The 16,178-nt window shown below is 40.8% G+C and overlaps 1 protein-coding gene across 1 annotated transcript in view; it reads left to right on the top strand.

Moving 5' to 3' along the window:
- Window positions 1-16,178, top strand: part of LOC109913748 (phospholipid-transporting ATPase ABCA1) — an 87,809-nt gene that overhangs the window by 57,588 nt on the left and 14,043 nt on the right. Inside the window, exons 29-40 of the mRNA XM_048595338.1 lie at window positions 149-181; window positions 1,188-1,293; window positions 2,739-2,813; window positions 3,686-3,855; window positions 5,698-5,875; window positions 8,815-8,930; window positions 10,237-10,381; window positions 12,984-13,107; window positions 14,063-14,192; window positions 14,595-14,715; window positions 14,825-14,887; window positions 15,919-16,025. Coding sequence (XP_048451295.1) covers window positions 149-181; window positions 1,188-1,293; window positions 2,739-2,813; window positions 3,686-3,855; window positions 5,698-5,875; window positions 8,815-8,930; window positions 10,237-10,381; window positions 12,984-13,107; window positions 14,063-14,192; window positions 14,595-14,715; window positions 14,825-14,887; window positions 15,919-16,025 — 1,368 coding nt within the window. The remainder of the gene's footprint in view (window positions 1-148; window positions 182-1,187; window positions 1,294-2,738; window positions 2,814-3,685; window positions 3,856-5,697; window positions 5,876-8,814; window positions 8,931-10,236; window positions 10,382-12,983; window positions 13,108-14,062; window positions 14,193-14,594; window positions 14,716-14,824; window positions 14,888-15,918; window positions 16,026-16,178) is intronic.

Below are 16,178 nucleotides of genomic sequence, written 5' to 3'. Positions count from 1 at the left end.
AACTACATAATATCATTGGAAAGGGTTACATAAGATAAAGACAAAAAGAAGGGAACTGGGTTTCCAGTTGAGAGTGTTACTCATTTAATTTGTGTTTGACTTCATCTGTCAAGTGTTTCAGTTCTCTATTTTTGGTTTCTTTCAACAGTTTAAAGAACAAAATGTGGGTGAATGAATTCAGGTATGTTAATAAGTCGTTAACATTATTTTGGTTCTCAACTGGTACTGTTTTCAGAATTTACAGAATAATTTTGTGGGATTAAAGCAAATTCAACTTTGAACCAATCGTGTAGCATGGTAATAATTGGACTCACATGAGTGTGTCCTTATGTGCCTTGACTTTCACTCCTCCTAAAACCAGGCTGTGCAAAAAGCCATTATACAGGATGTCTGTGAAAGTACTTATGTGTATTATCATTGTCAACTCAGTCCAGGACAGATATATCAAAATATACAGACCAGATGCATCACTTCTGCAATGTGTTTTATGAAATACTTGAGAGAAGAAAGCAATAATTTAGGTTTGAGTAGTTGAAATTCAAAAATAATGAAAGCCTCAGTCAATAAATTAAAATAAATGGCACTAACAGAAGGACTGGGTGAAACTATTCTGTGCTATCATCAAAATTACCCCAGTACAAGGTTATTGGGAAAGTTTGTTTTTGATTCTTTCATCAGAAGTGGACATCACCGGCAAGGCCAGGATTTGTTTCCCATTCCTAATTGCTATTGAACAATTTTGGAGCATAATTAAGAGTTACCAGCTGATGTGGTGAGATTTGAACCCATATCTCCAGAGTTTCATGGGTTCTAATCCAGTGAGATTGCCACTATACAAGTAGTTCCCCTTTAGCGCAATAGTTGCTTCCTTGTGTGACCTCGCGCTGTATAAAATCACATTATAGGGAAATCGCCATAGAAAATTGCTATACCTGTATAGCAGAAAGTTTGTTATCCAAACAGCGTCCACTATTCATTAATTGCGTTACAGCTAATTTGCATTAATGAAACACACATTATAGCAGAACTACCTATACTAATGTCTCCCCAGAGTGCCAGCTGATGAAATTTCAGAATCATATTGTGCCATGTAGCACGGTGATCCTATAGCCTGTTATAACAAAAGTTACTTCTGCAGCTACAAGTAAAGAACCAGCCAGTGATTTTTTTTTTGTCTTGTTCTCTAGGTATGGAGGATTTTCACTTGGGGGAGAAAGCTCTCAGTTGCTGCTACCACAGGAAGAAATCACTCAAGCCGTACTCCATTTAAAAGAGGCACTTGCATTGACACAGGTCAGTACTGGAATTTTGAGTTTCATGGTATAGTTTTGTACAGTTTGGTTAAAAGCAAACAACAAATCAAAAGTGTTTGATCAGCATAATCCAGTCTTACAAACAGTCATGTAATTCTGAGTTAAGTTTTACTTGGTCTTTAGTCTGCTGAAACAAAGTTCTAGGCTACCTGGTAATGTGATCCTTAGTTTCCTGGAAAGTGCTTTGGGAAAAAAAAGGATATCTGATATTATCTGAGTTAATATCCCCCCCATCCCTGCTCAAAGTCACCACAGCCTTCTCTCTCTGCTTCCTTCCACGCTACAGACTCACAGTTGGGAACGGAGAGGAGAGCTAAACTGCTTGGTGTCTCTATTAGTGTAGTATAGTTCACCTCAATTGTACAAACTGTATGGACCAAACACAATGCTTTTATTAATTCACAGACTGTAGGCATCGTTGGCAAGACCAATGGTTATTGCCCATCCCTCATTTCCCTGAGATCTGATGCAAAGGTGGTTTACTTGGCCATGTCAGGAGACTGTTATGTGAAAACAGTTCAAGAAGGCCCATCACTCCCATCTCAAGACATCAACAGATGGTCAAAACTTCAACCTTATCACTGATGCATACATTCTGAGTTAAATTAGAAATAACTGCCTGGTTTACTTTGTTTAACTCTAAAATGTCACTGCCGCTTGACATTTCTCCTGTAAAGCAATTTTCCTACCTGCCACCCAGAAGAGAAAGGCTGAAGATGGAACACGATTACCTGAAAGTTTCCCTCCAAGTTGCATACCATATTCACTTGGAGCTGTATCACCATTCCTTCATTATCATTGTGTCCAATTCCTGAAACTCCCTCTTGTCCAGTACTGTGCATGTCATCACAGGATTGAAGTGGTTTAAGAAAGTGGCTCATCACCACCTATTCAAGTGCAATTAGGGATGGGTATTAAATCAAGCTCTGCTAGTGACACCCATCTGCTATTAACAAGAGAAATGAGGAAAACTATATGGGAAATGTGTAGGACAACACTACCAAATCTATATTATTGAGGAATTAAAATGGTGTGATTGTGTCAATGCTACCTGTTCTTTCAATAATATTCCTGTGGCTAAACTGTTATTACCAGAAGTGTTAAATTCAAGAAGGGAACCTTATTGGATGTTAAACCTTATCGACTACTTAATTACACAAATTGGGGTCTTCTCAGAACCAGATGCTGATCAGCCTTTGCGTCTGAGATTCTTAATGTCATTCAGATCTCCATCATAAGTAGCTTTGTAACCCCTGCCCAGAGCTGCTGTTACTGTATACAGTCACATGACGTTGGCGTTGTGTCAATGTGTCACTCTGGATATGAGCAGCCATTTACTTCTGTTTCCCATTGTTAAGCAAACCTGGTTGAATTTATTTATTTACACATTTAAGATGTGTTTAAAGTTAACTTTTCATCCTCCAGGGAAGTGCTTCTGACCGCTTTATGAGCCAGCTCTTGAAATTTATGTCAGGATTAGACACTAAAGATAATGTAAAGGTAAGACTTAAGCTTTTGGAACTCTTTAAGTGCCGAGCATTGTAAAATCCAATGATCCTTCCCCAATCTGTTATGATCTCTTTCAACCTTTTCTGACACAAAAGCTGAAACACACATACCAACAGATTCAAGAGCAGCTTCTTCCCCACCAAATAGACATCTCAAATTTTAAATTTAATGTTGATCTTGCTCTTTTTGCACCCTCTCTGCAGACGTAAGATGGTATTTTCCTCACTCTGTCCTATTACCCTAATGCACTTTGTATGGTATGATCTGCCTGTACTACATACAAAACAAAACTTTTCACTGCACCTGGGTACATCTGACAATAGTAAATCAATTCAAATCAATCTAATAATTCCTTGCTTTTGAAGATGGAGGTAGAGGGCATCATTGGAATTCGGAACAAACACATTTGGGTATTGTTTCACTTTAATTGGACACGTTTTTGTGCTCAGGAAGTCAACTGATGTGCGTAATAGAGAGCACTGTTGTACTTTTTATAACCAGCGTCATTAGCCATGCTCACTGGACAATGCCGCAAATACCAAATAATCTAACTACATTTGGCTGTTAACTTGAAGCATGCAGAGTGGCCACTTGAATGCAACACTTATAGCAGACTGGAGTCCATGGAACTGCAACACATCAAGATCATTGACTTCAGAAAAGGGAATAAAATGGGCAAAGGAGCACAATAGAAATCAAATCATGTATGAGTGAATAGACTATTAAGCTTTAGTACACATGAAACTAAGCTATCACATAGTCTGGACCATAGGTAAAGCAAAGGGTCAACTTATACTGCAGTTACAGAAAACCCATGTCATTAATGGTGATATTTCACACTGGCACTTGGTTGTGTAATTTAGATTTGGTTCAACAACAAAGGCTGGCATGCCATCGGAGCCTTTCTGAATGTCATGAACAATGCTATTCTTCGGAATCGGTTAGGGGAAGGTGAAGATCCCAGTGCATATGGAATCACCGCCATCAATCATCCTCTCAATCTGACCAAAGAGCAGATCTCTGAGGTGGCTCTGTAAGTACCAACTTCGTGCCTCTCACACGTTAAATTATTTTAAGATATATTACATGCCTATGAATAAAATGTTGGAATGATTTTTTTAACCATTTTTTTGAGCAACAGTTAATTTTATAACGTGCTGTGGATTTGCTTTCAATAAAAACTCCTTATGATTTCCAGTGACATGCATTTTATTTTAGTCTTTGTGGACATTGCCAGACAGCAACATTTAATTCCCATCAATGCTGCATCCTTAACCATTGCAATACATGGTGATGGTTGGTCCACAGTGCTGTTCGGTAGGAAGGTCCAAGATTTTGACTGTCTGTAATTTGAGGGTGGGTTTGAACCATGGGACCTTGCTGCTGAAGGAGCTGGATTGAGACTTCTGAAATGCAGTTCAAGTGAGATCCTTAGAGCTGGAAATGAAAGGAGACATTGCTGACAATTTCAGTGCCAGACTCATTCCCAGTTCAGTGGAAAAACAATAATGAACAAACCCACTCAGCCACCCAGCTCCCCCTCTACAGATTCTCTTCACAATTTTCCAGCTGTCTGCAAGACAATGATGTAAATCCCAGTTGTGAAGCTGTTGAGTCTATGACCCAACAATGCCCGCCCATGCCATCTGCAGACACCGTTGGGAACCCAGTCTGCATGAGTTTTTGTCTGCTTTGCAAGGATAGAATTTACTTCAAAGACAGACGTCAAATGCAAAACAAAATTATAGAGTTGGAGCCACGAGAATAATAAAGCAGCATCATTGTTTGCACAGACCCACAGATTGTGACTTTTGTGTTTGAAAGTTAAGATCTTTGAGTAAATATTCGTCAAATTTGACATGGCTGGTTGGATAATGTATCCCACAGTGCTGACTTACGTAAAAATTTGATTGTATGTTACACTGGCTATTTACCAGGAAGAAATGAGCCTTTAAACTTCAGTCAGGTTGGCAGGGAAGTTTGCTGACATTCATTGTTAAGTAGCTGAATCTCAGTTCGACAGAGCAAGAACAGATATAGTTGAGGGTAAATATGGAGCAGAGGGGCCATTCTTTCCACTCATTGGTTCTGAGATACAATAGGTTGCATTATAACCATGGACAGAATTTTACAGGCTGTTGCTGGTGGGTTTACAGGCAGGGGTCCCATAAAGTCCACCAGTTGAACGTACCCATTCGTGACACATGGCAACTTAAGAGCCGCTTTCTGTCTGGTTGTAATTTTGAAGCTGGTAAGTGGGAGTCATGGACAAGGTTGGTGGTGGGGGGAGCATAGGTGTGGGGCCTGCTGAGGCCTCAGGAACAAAAAGGGGAGGCTGTGGTAACCTAAACACTGGTGCCCTCCTTATGGAGGTCTGCCCCAAGAACTGCGCCCTCCAGATCTCCCCACAATTCCCTTGGCCTTTCAAATGTTATCACCACCACCCCACCACCTCCTCACCAAACTCCCCAGTACCCCTCCTGGCACTGGGGCCTGACGCTTCCTATCCCGGGCTGTCAGGCACTCAGGTTTACTTGTGGCCTTCAATCCCTGGTGTTTAGAACCTGGTCCAGTCTAGAGTCCCAGTAGTGGCCATGATTCCTCTTGCTAGGACAACAGAGTCACTAGTCAATCAGATTAGTCAGCAACGCTGAGGCAGGCGAAAGCCCCACGTCCAGCTAGTTATAGTACACATGGCTCCAGGGCTGCCCACTGCAGGCATGTTTCCTGTCGGTTTTCTCAATGGTTGAGGCAGCGTATCCAGCCATTCAGACAAACACTGCTGTCCCACTCCTGCACGCTCAGGCATTGCTCTCTGCTTCTCGAACAGAACCATTTGATCATCTGATTCTAATATTCTGATTGTGCATTGCAGGATGACCACTTCCGTGGACGTTCTGGTTTCCATCTGTGTGACCTTTGCCATGTCCTTTGTGCCGGCAAGTTTCGTTGTTTTCCTGATTCAGGAGCGGGTCACCAAAGCCAAGCATATGCAGTTCATCAGCGGAGTGAAACCAGCCATGTATTGGCTAGCTAACTACGTATGGGATATGGTGAGTAGGAGCCTCCTCATAAAAGATTTATAAATGTTTTCTACCAAGAAGTGTAGTGCAGCTACAATTGGGCATATACTTGAAAAGAGAAGCCCTCCAGAACACTGGAGCTAGTTCAGGCATGATTGGCTGAGTGGCCTCCTAATGCACTGTGAGGGTTCAGTGGGGGTGAACCTCTTGCCCACATTATAATCATCACTTCCCTGGGACATGACGGCCTAGTGGTATTATCACTAGATCGTTACTCCGGAAACCAAGGTAATGTTCTGATGAAGCGTCACCAGACTCAAAACGTTAACTCTACTTTCTTCCCACTGGCAGACCTGCTGAGTTTTGCCAGCAATTTCTGCTTTCGTAATGTCCTGAGGATCTGCATTTGTCATGTCAGATGATGGAATTTCAATTTAATTTTGAAAATATCTGGAATTAAGAGTTTAATGATGACCAGGAAACTACAATTGATTTTCAGAAAAACCCGTCTGGCCTATTAATGTCCTTTAGGGCGGGAAAGGGACTGTCCTTACTGGTCTAGTGTACGTGTCACTCCAGACCCACAGCAATGTGGTTGACTCACATCTGCCTTCTGGGAAATTAAAGATGGGCAATAAATGCTGGCCCAGCCAGCAACACCCTCATCCCACGAATGAACAGAGAAAAGAAATTAATGTTCTGTAGAAATATTGTCCTACAGGCTGTCATAGAGCCATAGAATTGTTCAGCACAGAAATAGACCCTTAGGTCCAACTCGTGTTGACTAGATATCCTCAATTAATCTCATCCCATTTGCTAGCATTTGCCCCTATTCCTCTAAACTCTTCCAATTCATGTACCCATCCACATGCCTCTGGCAGCTGATTCCGCACCTCAATGAATAGAATTATTCTGATTCATATTATGACGATGAATAGTTAATCCACCAATTGAAGTATTGTGGTGCACAAGTAGCATATATTATCTACCAGTCTTTATGTCCCTGAATCGACTCCCTTAAGTGACTTTCTGGAGAATGAACAAAGTGTCTTTTTGTACAGGCAGATGTAAATCAACCACATTGCTGAGAGTCTGGAATGACATATACACCAGACCAGTAAGGACATCCTCTTTCCCTCCTTAAAGGACATCAGTAAGCCAGATGGGTTTTCCTGAAAATCAATTGTAGTTTCCTGCTCATCATTAAACTCTTAATTCCAGATATTTTCAAAATTAAATTGAAATTCCACCATCTGACATGACAGAATTCTGAAGAAGGGTCCTGACCCAAAACGTCAACTTTCCTGCTCCTCTGATGCTGCCTGGCCTGCTGTGTTCCATCAGCACCCCACTGTGTTATCTCTGACTCCAGCATCTGCAGTTCTTGCTATCTCATGGTGTACACTTTGTTCCTTTTGTTCGTCATGATTCGCGGTTCTAACCTTATGAATGAACTATGATTTATTTGCTTGGTGAAAGCCGCTTAAGTATTTCAGAAGTAAGAGAAAAGCCATCATCCAAACCTTTGTCTTGCAACCCCTCTAGTTCAAGTGGCAGTTGCCCCTTAGGTTAACACTATCTTTTGCGTTTTGCTTCACGCTGTTGCGAAGCTTTCTGCTGTGGCTGAAGTATTTATACAGCACACTGGTGTCCTCTAGTGTTGGAAATCAAGTAATGTCAAATCTCAAACTCCTGAATACTTCATGTTAGATCAGGAACCAACATAATTCACTTGGACATTATTTGTGGTTGCACTAGAAACACACTTGTGAATATTTTCATCTTTTGAAGTTTGCAGCAAAATGCTGACCATATTCTTTTGAAAGATTATAATTTGATTAGCAGAGTAAATGCATGGTTTATTACATGTACTGACAAAAGGAATTATTATTCCTAAAACCTGAAGCATCTTGAGGTTCCCAGGAGCTAATATACTTCATTTCTGGATACATTTCTGGCTTTCAGAGCTTTTTCAGCTGGACATTTATAAAGAAGCGGAGGTGGTTCTGAGCTGAATGTCACAAACTCCATCCTTCAGCAAGGAGTGGCATGGTGGATCAGCAGTTAGCACTGCTGCCTCACAGCACCAGGGACCTGGGTTTGATTCCCACCCTTGGGTGACTGTCTGTGTGGAGTTTGTATGTTCTCCCTGTGTCTGTGCAGACACGGGCTTTCCTCTGGGTGCTCCGGTTTCCTCCCACAGTCCAAAGGTGTGCAGGTTAGGCGGCTTGGCCATGCTAAATTGTCTATAGTGTCCAGGTGGGTTAGCTGTGGGAATTGCACAGTCACAGGGATAGTACAGGGGGATGGGGATACATCTGGGTAGGATGCTCTTTGGAGGGTCAGTGTGGATTTGATTAACTGAATGGCCTGCTTCCACACTGTAGGGAATCTATAAATATCTGAGATAACATACTAGATTTAACTGTGTATCAACCCAGAGGTGTATTTAAGATTGGTGATCTTGGGCCTTTTTTTTGTCGTCTTCCAAAGAGAAGGTTGATTCAGTATATGAATGTTTATTCCAACTGTGTCCCCAACCCAATGTTTCAGATGATTTCTTGTAGAGTTGCTTTTATTTGGCAGTAGACGTCTCCCGCTGAGATGTCCTGGCACTAAGATGATTAGCTCATACCAAACACAACCAGCTTCCTTCACAGCAGGTATGAATCCAGCCGACTCAGAGCTTTCCCTAATTCTCAGCGACTTTAATTTTGCTGAGGCTTTTTGATGACATAGTTAAATGCTGTCCCATTATAGGACAGTCACTCTCATCTCCTCTTTTGAGTTCAGCTCTTTAGTCCATGTTTGGACCAAGGCTACAATGAAGTCAGGAGACCGGTGGTCTGACAAAATTCAAACTGAGCAGGTTCTTGCTGTGTGTCACTTGATAGTACTATTGATGACTTCTTCCGTTGCTTTGCTGATTGTTGAGACTAGACCTGAATTTTGATTCTGTTTCCTTGCAGTGCAACTATGTGGTTCCTGCCACTCTGGTCATTATTATTTTCATCTGTTTCCAACAAAAGTCATATGTGTCTTCCTCGAATTTGCCTGTGTTGGCTCTGCTTCTCTTCCTCTATGGGTAAGTCCATACCTTATTTGATATTGTGCTTGTTTACAGTTCTTTTCTGTTGGCAGGATGGAACAAAATGGCTGTAAAGCTTCCAAGTGCACACTTCTATTTGTTGGTCACTCTCAGTGGTAGATCTCTGTTTGGGGAAGGATTTTGAGCTTGTAATCACATTAGCACCAGGATCCATCAGGTCCAATAAATTCCATTTGCCCTACTGTTTCCCTGGGAATTATACCTGAATTGAGTCTGTGTGGAGTTTACAAATTCTTCCCATGTCTGCATTTCCTCTGGGTGCTCTGGTTTCATCCCACAGTCCAAAGATGTGCATGTTAGGTGGATTAGCCATGGGAAATGCAGCGTTACAGGGATAGGGTAGGGGGGTAGGTCTGGGTAAGATGCTCTTTGGAGGGTGGGTGTGGATTTGATGGAAGCTTGCTTTCACGCTGTTGGAATTCTATGATTCTATGAAGAACACCTGTGAGAAAAGCACCGCAGCCAGACCGGTAAAGTATCTGGAAATCTATCCCAAAGAAACACAACTTTCCTTCACCTCGTCAACATTTTTGTGACAGCTGCGGTGTGGGGATATCACAGCTCCACTCCAGCCCCTTGCTGTCTGGCTGTATTCTTTGGGTGCTTTCCCTTGTGTTTGAAATTCAGTAATAGGGACAATGGCAGCACAGGAAATGTAACCAGGAAATCACGAATGTTTGCAAATCTAATAAGTTATTGCTTCTTCAGTGTTTCATCAGCCATACAGGATATATCCAACTTTCAGACAGCAGTACATGGTCCCCAGTGTTGTTTGATGGAAAGGAACACAAATATAACGCCATTCAGATTCTCAGCTTGAATTATGTTAAACGTAGAATTTACTGCAACGTAAGCAAATGTGGCCGCCACCTAATCCACAGCAAAACCCAGAAACAGAATTAAGAGAAATAACTAGTAATAAGTATTGGCCTGGAAACCAAAGAACTCACTGTTCTTTTTCCAATTATGCTTTGAGACCTTTTGCATCCAAAGGACGACAGCAATATGCACTTCTCTCAACACATCCTAGGTTTTGTGTTTGAGTCTTCGGATAGAGGATTGAACCCACCACCTGAGAAACAAAGATAACAAGGTGTAGAGCTGGATGAACACAACAGGCCAAGCAGCATCAGAGGAGCAGGAAGGCTGACATTTCGGGCCTAGACCCTTCTTCAGAAACTTCAGACCCTTCCTGAGAAACAAGCAGAGCCAAGATGATATGATTCACTCTCTTGATCATGTAACCGCTGTGCTTGTAACTAGAGTCTTTTTCTCCTTCCAGGTGGTCCATCACACCTTTGATGTACCCAGCGTCATTTGTGTTCAGGATCCCCAGCACTGCCTATGTGATACTAACCAGTGTGAATTTGTTCATTGGTATTAATGGCAGCGTGGCAACCTTTGTATTGGAGCTGATTAGCAACAATGTAAGTTCATAAAATTGAGTTGTGAATCAATTACAAAATGGGATCTGGCCAAGTTGCTGACTGAATGCTTACTCTTAAGAGGAGAATTGCTTGAGATGATCAGAGAAAATGTATCTATCAGCAATCATGTGCAATTTAATGATGGCAGAAACTGATATCAGATTTGGCTAAGCCCGTTGAGGTAAGTTGCCAGATGAGGATTTGTGGGTGTAATGTAAATTCTATCCCAAATTAGAAATGGCACTGACAAGTATTTAATTATTCATCACCTGAGCAAATTATATTGAGGATAATATAACACATTGGCACTTTACAGGTATGATAATGTAACGTTACTGGGATCTGTAACGTACGCATGGTTAAAACCATAAGACATAGGTGTACAAGTAGGCCAATCAGTCCATTGAGCCTGCTGCACCATTCATTGTGATCAAACTAATCTGATGATCATTAATTCCCTAAGGAGGGGATTTTAAGAATAGGGGGCATACTTTTAAGGTGAGAGGAGAAAGATTTTAAAAAAGACATAGGGGCAACTTTTTTTACGCAGAATGGTCCATGTATATCCTGAGGAAGTGGTGGATGCAGGTACGGTTAAAAGGCATTTGAGTATATATATGAATAAGAAATGTTTGGAGGAATATGGGCCAAGCGCAGGCAGTGGGACTATTTTAGTTTGGGATTATGGTTGGCATGGGCTGTTTGGACCAAAGGGTCTGTTTCCGTGCTGTACTTTATGGCTTTATGACTCTACTTACCTGCCTTGTTCCCATACCCTTGATTCTCTTACTGATTAAAAATATCTATCTCAGCTTGAACATGTTTAACAAGCCAGCCTGTGCAACCCTGTGTAGAAAGAATTCCACAGATTCACTACCCTCTGAGAGAATCTTATTTAGTTTAAAAAGTAGAATAGAAATTCATAAAATAATTCTTGGTTCACAATCCATGGCGCTCGCAGTTGGTTTAACAGATTATTGAGGGAGCAATATTGAAATTAGTTGATTGTGATTTGTGGCAGTGGTTATGAGGACTGCAGGAGGAAATAGTCGGAGTCAAAGATGATCAAGCTCACTTCATAATACCATAGGATGTAGAAACAGGAGTAGACCACTCAGTCCATTGTGTCTGCTCTGCCAAAAAGTGCTGCAGTTCCAATTCACCTGCAAGTGTCTTCCACTCAGCTGTCTGAAATTTAACAACAAATGCAACAAAGCAAACTTTGGCCCGACTGAGATGTGATTTCAGGATCACTGGATTCAAAGTCTGGAGTGATAACCATTATGCTGTGGAAGTTTCTAACTTCTCACCTCCAAGAGCAGCCAGTTATGGATAGAACCACACAGGAGGTAATCTAAAGGTTGTATTTGAGCCTGGTATTTTTCATTGAACAAACTGACCCATGGTCATACACACATTGGATACAAGCAAGTGCTGTTTGATTCAGTTGCTGTTCAATTTGACAATTATACATGTCACTCTTTCTGCAATTTCCTACCAAGTCAAGATCATAGCTTTAAATCTGATTGATTACACATTGCTTTGGGTTTAAGGAGATCTGACAAGTGTGTGATGGTTTTGTTTGTCTGTCTGTAGAAAAAGTGCCTAGCAGATCCTTCAGCTGGAATTTCTAAGACATTGGCTTTGAAGGGAGTACAGTGTAGATTTATTAGAATGATACCTACAGTCCAGAGGTTATACTCTGAGAGATTAAACAATCTGGTATTGTATTTCCTGGGATTTCAAATATTAAGGAGTAACTTAATCAAGGGTTTAATATAATGAAAGGAACTGACCGGGAGACAGAGAGAATCAGTTTCTGTGAAGTGGGACACCCACAATTAGGGAGCATAGTTAAAAAAAATTAGAGTCAGAGGTTTTCTGGAGTGAAATTAGGAAACACATCTACATACAAAGAGTGGTACAAGTTGTGAGAGTCAGTGGTCAGCACTGCTGCCTCACAGCACCAGGGACCGGGGTTCGATTCCGCCCTTGGATGACTGTCTGTGTGGAATTTGCATATTCTCCAACCCCCCTGCATTTGTCTAGGTTTCCTCCGCGTGCTCAGGTTTCCTCCCACAGTCCAGAGATGTGCAGATTAGGTGGTTTGGCCATGCAGAAGTTGCCCATAGTGCCCAGGGATGTGCAGACTAGGTGGATTAGCCATGGCAAATATAGTGTTACAAATATAGGGTAGGCATGTAGGTCAGAGGATCGGTGTGGATTCGACAGGCCAAATGGCCTGCTTCCACCCTGTAGTTATTCTCCGATTCTATGAAGTTTGGAACTAACATGCTCAACTGAAAGTGAATGCTAGATAATTTTACTTTTGAGATAGATGGACTTTTGTTACCTAAAATTATTAAGGGATGGGTTGGGGGATGTTGGAATCAGGTACACAGTTACAGCACAGATCAGCCATGACTTTATTTAAAGATGAACCATTCTTAAAGGGCAGACTGACCTCTTTCCGTTCCTATGTTGCTATGTTCTGGCACAGCGAATTCATTGGCAATGATAATTACTTACAACCTACAGAAATTAAACTTTTGTTCTGCAATTCTTAAAATCTGTAAGCAGGTTCTTTCTTGTTTTGTTGCAGAAACTGAACAGCATTAATGAAGTCCTGAAATCTGTATTCCTCATCTTTCCCCACTTCTGTTTGGGCCGCGGGTTGATTGACATGGTGAAAAATCAGGCCATGGCAGATGCCTTAGAGCGATTTGGTATGTAATAATTATTGGTTTGTCTTTTAACTTCTGAATTCCGAGTGCAATCCGTTTTGAGAAAATCTTTGTATTGTTGTCTTTGCACTAATGCACCCATTTTCAGTTTTGGCTTAATATCGAAGATGAGATTATTTAAGTTACAGAATGTAACGTACATCTAAAGTGATGTGATCTAGAGTAATTGGTATCCAATTAACCTTATTGCAGTAGGGAATGTTGCAGACTTGATATTTAATGTTGTTTTAATTCTTGGATCACAGGTTGTGAGTTTAAGATCTGTCAAGCCCAGATGTTTCACTCTGGGTAGGATTTGTGTGTGTGCAGCCTAAAACAAAGCAAAGAGCAAGACATCTGCACCTTGGTCATACCAGCAAATGACCCTGACAAGCTTTCACCCAAATCTCAACAGGAAGCATTTTTATTTAATCTTTAGTGACTGCAATTCAGACTAACTTGTTGTTGAACTGATGAGATGCACTAGGAGAATGAAGGGATTTCCCTTTTCCCTGCACTTGTTGGTATCATGAAGAGAAAAAGGGCAAAGTCCCATTACATTGAGTTTTCACCCTTCTTTGCATCATGCTGAAGCTTCCCAATTCACATCACATCCAAGATTCCCTATATTTGAAGAGTGAGAATATACACCTAACAAGCACAATCCAAGCATTCCCATTAAAATGAAATGGTTGTAGTAGGCCTGTGTTGCCCTGCATTCTTTCCTTACTTTTCTTTGATTTGTGTTGGATGGCTCAATGAACCAGGAGAGCCTTTTTTCTTAGTGTGATTTGCTGCCTACTGTAGTGTTTAATTGTTCTGTGACTGATTATATGTCTGTTCATTGTGTTTGACTGATTAAGACTGGGTGTGGCCTAAGTAAAACTAAGTTGCAGAGACTGAAACTATTCATTGTTGTGGTTTTGGAGTGCACTTCATGAAGTCTCTCTTCCTGTAGGCGAGAATCGTTTTGTCTCCCCGCTTTCCTGGGATCTGGTAGGAAGGAACCTGTTTGCTATGGCTGTGGAAGGAGTGGTTTTCTTCTTCATCACTGTCCTGATTCAGTACAGATTCTTTATAAAACCAAGGTACATGATACTAGAATCTAATAAGGTTCATCAAAGAAGGGTGGGAGGAGGCACATGTTGAGCGTAAATATCAACTTTGGGTCAAATGACTTGTTTCTGTGCTGTAAAATTCAGTGTCTTTCTTCATATGTTGCAACAACACATCACTTTATCCCTTCTTTTCAGTGCTGCTTAACAAACCATTATGCTAAAGTCATTGGTTACTTTTATTGTCAATTAACTTTTTGAATCTGAGTTACCTAAACACTGCAGCACATTAATAATTGAATTCATGTAGTGCCCTATTACACTATACCTCTTTTTAATATTCCCATTCGATTAAAAAATGACTGACATGCTTTGTTGAGCATGGTATTAATGCATGTGTGAGAAATTTAATGTATTTTTATGTCCTGTATCCAGACACACATCTGTAAAACTTCCAGTACTAACTGATGAAGATGAGGATGTCGCCAAGGAAAGGCAGAGGGTCTTGAGCGGTGGATGTCAAAATGACATTCTGGAACTGAAAAGTCTGACAAAAGTGAGTTCTGAAAAGTACTTTTGATGAGTGAAGTAATGCTGGGCTGACTCTGTCTTACTGTTTTCGTATGATGTGTTGTACCACATTAATATACATGCTTCTGTTAAAGATTTACAGGATGAAACGGAAACCTGCTGTGGACAGACTTTGTGTTGGGATCCCACCAGGAGAGGTAAGGAGGATTGAGAGATGCACCTTATGGAATCATAGAATGGGACAACACAGAAGAAAGTCATTTGAACTGTCAATCCTACACCTTATCTTTTGCCCATGGCCCTTTAAATTAGTCACCTTTAAGTTCAGGTTGTAATGTCATTTTGAAAGTTCCTTCAGAACCTGATACACCCACCTGTCAGGTAGCATGGTTCTGATCCTAATAACCTAATGGAGCCCATTACTAGAGTCAATTAAAATATTATTATATACAGTCCCTGGTGCAAGAGTAAAGAGCAGAGTAATCCCCATAAAATTAATGAAAATCTTCAATGTAGGATACTTTCCAATAAAGATTCACTGAGTCATAAAGATTCAAGAACATCAACATGCCAACTTTATATCATAAACTAACACAATAAACAGAAGTGGCCTTTGAGTGGTAATATTTTTATTCTGACACAATTTGTAACAGAAGACAATTATCAGTGCTGCCTGGATTGGGTTTTATCTTACTGACAGACATTCTGTGAGAAAAGGTCCCCATCATTGTTTGGGAATTGTCCTGATGTACTCCAGGAATACTTCCACAGAGAAAATGGTAAATCCAAACTCTATAAAGAGACTTTTTTAAAAAAAAGATTTGAAGTTATTTGACTTATCCTGACCTCTCGATGTCCCAAAGCACTTTGCTGCCAGTGATGTATCTTTGAAAAATAGTCACTGTTGTAATGTAGAAATATAATGGCCAAATTGTACAAAATAAGACCTCACCAATGCCAATATGATAATGGCCAGATCATTCACTTTGGTGCCTTTGGTTTGAGGGATAGTGTTATGAAGCATTGATCTTTATTTTTCTCCTTGGGAGAGGCAGGAAGTTCATTAAGCAATCACCTGCACATTTTGGAACATTGTGTTAAAAGACTGATGGATATATTAGGAGCCAGGAATTGTGATTGAGTTATTTAATGGGTGCCCTTTTTGTCCGATCTTCAGTTTTTTTGTAAGTGAAGAAAGTATAAATTTCTGATGCTTCTCCTCTTCCAGTGTTTTGGGCTTCTCGGGGTGAATGGTGCTGGGAAAACAACCACCTTCAAAATGTTGACTGGAGATAGTTATGTGACAGGAGGAGAAGCTTTCCTTAATGGCTACAGGTAAGAGAGTGAATGGTTCATCATATCCATGTGCACTCAAATATTTTCAGTCTTATTTTCATTGGTATAGAAACATAGAAAATAGGAGCAGGAGTAGGTCATTCAGCTAGTTCAAGCTTGCACCATCATTCATAATGATCCTGGCTGATCATC

Source organism: Rhincodon typus, chromosome 3, assembly GCF_021869965.1.
Source record: "Rhincodon typus isolate 14 chromosome 3, sRhiTyp1.1, whole genome shotgun sequence".
Classification (NCBI taxonomy): domain Eukaryota; kingdom Metazoa; phylum Chordata; class Chondrichthyes; order Orectolobiformes; family Rhincodontidae; genus Rhincodon; species Rhincodon typus.
Note: the sequence above shows the minus strand (reverse complement) of the source record. Positions and strands in the feature narration are given on the sequence as shown.